The sequence below is a fragment of the Triticum dicoccoides genome, chromosome 6B (genome assembly GCF_002162155.2).
Source record: "Triticum dicoccoides isolate Atlit2015 ecotype Zavitan chromosome 6B, WEW_v2.0, whole genome shotgun sequence".
Taxonomy (NCBI): Eukaryota; Viridiplantae; Streptophyta; class Magnoliopsida; order Poales; family Poaceae; genus Triticum; species Triticum dicoccoides.
Genome location: NC_041391.1, coordinates 14901756 through 14906724, shown reverse-complemented (window position 1 = coordinate 14906724; position 4969 = coordinate 14901756). Strand labels below are relative to the sequence as shown.

Sequence of the window (4969 nt, the reverse complement as noted above, 5' to 3'; positions counted from 1 at the left end):
TGTTGATGTTTGTCACTTCTTGCAGTGTGTGTTTGACTTTGGGTTACTCTTATCACTGTGGACTGGCCGTGTTTTTTTGCCGGTTTTCCTTGCTAAGTGGCAATTCACTTTTTTAGTGGAAGACCATCATGGCTAAATACTTACATTGTCCATAAGTTTGCTGACTTAGTTATAGGCTCATTCATTCAACTAAACAAAAGCTTATTATAATATCTATAGTTTCTTTTTGCGAAAAAACTCCCGATCTATTTATCTTCAATCATAGCAGTACAATGAACACTAGAAATGATAAAAATTACATTCAGATCCATAGACCACCTAGCGATGACTACACGTACTGAAGCGAGCCGAGGGCGCGCGATCGTCATCGCCACTCCCTCGCTGGAGCCAGGAAAAACTTGTTCTAGCTAATAGACAGTCGGGAAGTTGTCGCGCTAAAGCCCCATAGGATCAGGGCACCAGAACAACAACCACAGCCGATGAAGAGTAGTGTAGACCGGAATGATCCAACCTGAAAACACAAGAATGTAGATGAACGACGACCAGATTCAAGCAAATCCACTATCGTGGGGATGGACCCCGGGCAGGCAACTGAACCCGGATCCTTTTCAAAAACATCGGGGCTAGCAATGCCCCTCAATCCGTCTGGCCCTTGGTCGGGTCCCGCAACCCGGCCAGACTCGCTAGAGCATGCCGGTGGGACCCAGCAAGTCAAGACTTCTTCAACAAGTAAGCGCGACCACAGTGCGTCCCTCAGCCCGGCCGCGGGCCAACTCCTGTCCCATCCAAGGCGTACGATGGAACAAGTCCCCATGAAGGGATGAGCGTGGCTACAGTGGCCCGTTGTCTGATTTTTTTAAGAGACTCGATCTTATGTATCTACTTATTGTCTTTTTGCCTTTGATCGGTAGTTCCATAGCCTATTTTTTTGGACGTTTTCTAGGATCCGAAGAAACCGCTATAATGACCACCACGTGTGTTTCATTTTCTTCGATCTTATCTTCGATTGCTTTTTGTGAAGTCGTACTGGGAGCTAGTGCTTGCTTCTCAGAATAGCTCCATGGATCTCATCGGAAATGTTTGATGCTTCTTGGGGCTTCTTTGGCGACCTGAAGTCACCGGATGAATTGCCGAGTAGATAGATCAGATCCGGATGCTGCATTTGTTCCGCGGTGATACGGACTCGACCCGCTCCTACCCACCCTGGGGCGTTGACCGGCAGGAGCGTGGCAACAGTGACCCACCTACCCCGTTGACCAGAGCCGGCGTGGCTAAAGTGCATCATCCATCATGTTGACGCAAGCCGACAATGACCAGGCGACGCGCCACTGTAGTCAAGCCGGCTCGACCACTCGGTGACGCATGGCAAGATGGGAAAAGTGCCCCCTGGCGCACGGGGCCCATGCCCGGAGAACCCGGCGAATCCTGGCACCCGGCGGGCCCCAGCACCGGCTTCCGAGACGCTGACATCCCAGCCCCTCGCCCATGTAACTTTACCATTGTAACCCTGGGGGGTTGATTTATAAACCCCCCAGGAGGCCTCCATGCACGGGGGCGAGGCAATCATAAGTAGAATACACACACATACAAGAAGAAGGAGCATCCTATGCTTTGGCCTGTCTTCCTCCCTCCTCAAGACAGCTCTAGGAGCAAGCTTGTACCCTTTACACATAAACCACACTCGGTAGGACTAGGGGTATTATCTCTTCGGAGAGCCCCGAACCTGAGTATGTCTTGCGTCCCTCGCTCGCTCATGTTGACCTCGCCTCTGGATCCTACCGTGCCCTCGAGCCTATCCCTCTCTTTAGCCATCATTTGGCATCTAACGTGCGCCCACTACGATATCCACCAAAAATAGAGCTGCCGGAGACACATCTTCACATGTCCATCGGTGATGCTAGAGGCATCACCGGGGCGGGGGCTAGACAAGGAGAACCTTATTCCATCTTCAGGGAGCCGCCGCGCGTCGCGCCTACATGAGCAAGACACAAATCTTAACATAACTCAAAGAAACATCTAAAAAAACAAACCCTTTCACTGGCAAAAAGCCGAGATCCACCATGTCTCCATGGCCCTAAGGCCACCGGAGTCCGAAGACGAGACGGACCAACGCCGACGCCGACGGGAGGCAAAGGAAGTCTAATTTCTTTAGGGAGGAAGCGGTTGCGTATTGGATTTTCATAATAATAACTATACTTTGCTAGCACACGTGCGGATTGATAAAAATAACGAAAACAATGGTCAAATACGAACCTCCTTATTGTTGTAGCAATCCCCACACATTGCGTGAAAATTGCTACTGTTGCATCTCAACATTTTACAATACAATAAAAGACTTTCACTCTGCATATCAGTTTTCACAAAAAGATAAGAATAACTTTTTCTGACCTGGAGATTTTTTTTTAAGAAAAAGAGAAGAAGAATTTTGTTGTGAGATAATTATTCAGCCAAGTTATTATCCCCACACATTCTGGTGGCCGTTGGATGTTAGTTGGATGGCAGAGATTGGATGATTACTTTAGTAGCTCAGCCAAGTCACACCATCACATCAGAGGAGACTCACGCCGCACCCAACGCCACTGGAATTCCCCACCGCTGCCGCCGCCGCCGCCGCCGCCGCCCGCCGTCCCGGCGTCATGCTCCTCCTCCTCCGGCAGCGCATCCTCTCCCATCTCCTCTCCGCGGCACCAGATCCTTCCACCTCTCCACTCCTCTCTCTCCACCGCCTCCTCTCCGCCGCCACGCCCGCCATTTCCCCGAACCCTAGCTTCGCCGTGGAGGACTACCTCGTCGGCACCTGCGGCCTGACCCGAGCCCAGGCACTCAAGGCCTCCGCCAAGCTCTCCCACCTCAGGTCCCCCTCCAAGCCCGATGCCGTGCTCGCCTTCCTCGCCGGCCTCGGCCTCTCCGGCGCCGACGTGGCCGCCCTCGTCGCCAGGGACCCGCTCTTCCTCTGCGCCGGCGTGGAGAGAACTCTGGACCCCGTCGTCGCTGGGCTGACCGGCCTCGGCCTCTCAAATGCTGAGACTGCGCGCCTCATCTCGCTTGCCCCGGACAGTTTCCGCCGCAGATCCGTCGTCTCCAAGCTAGAGTACTACCTGCCGCTCTTCGGCTCCATCGACAACTTGCTCCGGCCCCTCAAACACGGCTCCGGCTTCCTCTGCTCCGACCTAGAGAGGGTTGTCAAGCCCAATGTCAAGCTCCTAGCAGAGTGCGGGCTAGGTGCTTGTGATATTGCCAAGCTCTTCATCCGTGTACCGAGGATACTTTGTGCCAAACCAGGGCGTGTCGTGACGATGATTGCGCGCGCCGAAGATATAGGTGTGCCTCGTGGCTCTGGAATGTTCAGGCAAGCGCTGCACGCCGTCTCATACTTCAGCCAGCACAAGATCACTGCCAAACTGGACTACTTGAAGAAGACACTTAGGTGGTCAGATACCGAGGTTGGCATTGCGGTGTCCAAGGCTCCGGTGTTGCTGACAAGGTCACATGATGTGCTGCAGCGTATGTCAGAGTTCCTTATCTCTGAGGTGGGGTTGGAGCCGGCCTACATTGCTCATCACCCCGTTATGCTCACTTACAGCCTGGAGGGCCGGCTCAGGCCCCGCTACTATGTTGTGAAATTTCTCAAGGAAAATGGATTGCTAGAGCACGGGCGGAGCTACTATACATCACTGATTAGGACTGAGAAGGTTTTCACGGAAAAGTTCATATGCCCTCACAAGGAAGCCGCACCACACCTCGCTGAGGACTACGCGGCTGCTTGCAAAGGGGAAGTGCCGGCTAGATTCAGATTTACATGAACCAAGAATGGGCTATGAGAATTGGTAAACTGTGTACGGTGCAACAAAGTTTTCATTTTGTTGAAAGCTGGTAATTCCTGTTTCAGTGTACTTTGCCTAAGTTGATGTTGGTTATCCGCTCTGTTAGATGCTGGTATGGTCTTTGCTAACTCTTGATGAAACTGATAATTTGAATCCTGATATGCTAAAGTTATCATTTACTCCCTCCGTCCTATAATACAAGATGTTGTTACAACCAATGTACTCATATATTGATTGTAATAACATCTTACATTATGGGACGGAGGAAGTTGTAGAGAAGAAACCATGCCTTTGTTGTGAACTTGTTCATCATCATGCCGTGCCATGCTATCTAACACTTGGAACTAAGTAAATGAGAACAGGTCATTCTACATTGTATTAAAATCTCTATTTTATATTTTTAATGCATTCTGGGTGATGTTTGGCTTGCACCGATGGCATAAGTGTGCCCCATGACTTTGGGATGTTCAGGCACACCCTGTGCATTGTCGCATTCCTTGGCAGGAAAAATATCGCCACCAAAATGAAATACCTGAAGAAAATGTTAAGGTTGACTGATGCCGAGGGTGAGTATTCCTGTGCCTAAGGTTCTGATTTTGTTGAGGATGTCCAAGGAATCGCTTCAGCGAAGGTTCGAGTTCCTCATCTCTGAGTTGGGGTTGGAACAGGCTTACATTTCTTATCGCCCACCAATTTTCTATTATAGCCTGGAGGGCCCGCTGAAATCCTGGTTCTGCTGTAAAGTTTCTTAAGACACTTAACATATTTAAATGCTTACTGCACCACAAATTGTTTCAGTGTTCTTGCCTGACAAGAGTTGGTTGTCAGGTCTGGTATGGCTGTCGCATGCTAGGTTGGTCATTGCTAAGACTTGATGAAGCTAGTAACTGGATCCATGAGTATTCATATCTCCATATCATCATAAATTTGTCTCTTAATGTCAATTCTGGACCCTCTTTTTGGGAACAATTTTGGACTAATTGATGGCGACAATACATTGATCAATCCAAGGATTCAGTTTTGATCCAGTTTGTTGGTTGCTTGTTCTAATTCTTGTGAGCTGAAAATCCCCGTTCTTTCTGCAATGCTATGGCTGGTTAAAACCAAGCCTCCTCTTGTTTTCACCAGTCAGCCTTACATGTGTC

General features: G+C 49.9%; 1 protein-coding gene across 1 annotated transcript; it reads left to right on the top strand.

Moving 5' to 3' along the window:
- The first annotated feature begins 2636 nt into the window (after window positions 1–2636).
- LOC119320553 lies at window positions 2637–4003 on the top strand. Its single transcript, XM_037594609.1, has one exon. The coding sequence runs from the start codon at window positions 2637–2639 to the stop codon at window positions 3801–3803; it is 1167 nt and encodes a 388-aa protein (XP_037450506.1). The 3' UTR covers window positions 3804–4003.
- The last annotated feature ends 966 nt before the right edge of the window (window positions 4004–4969 follow it).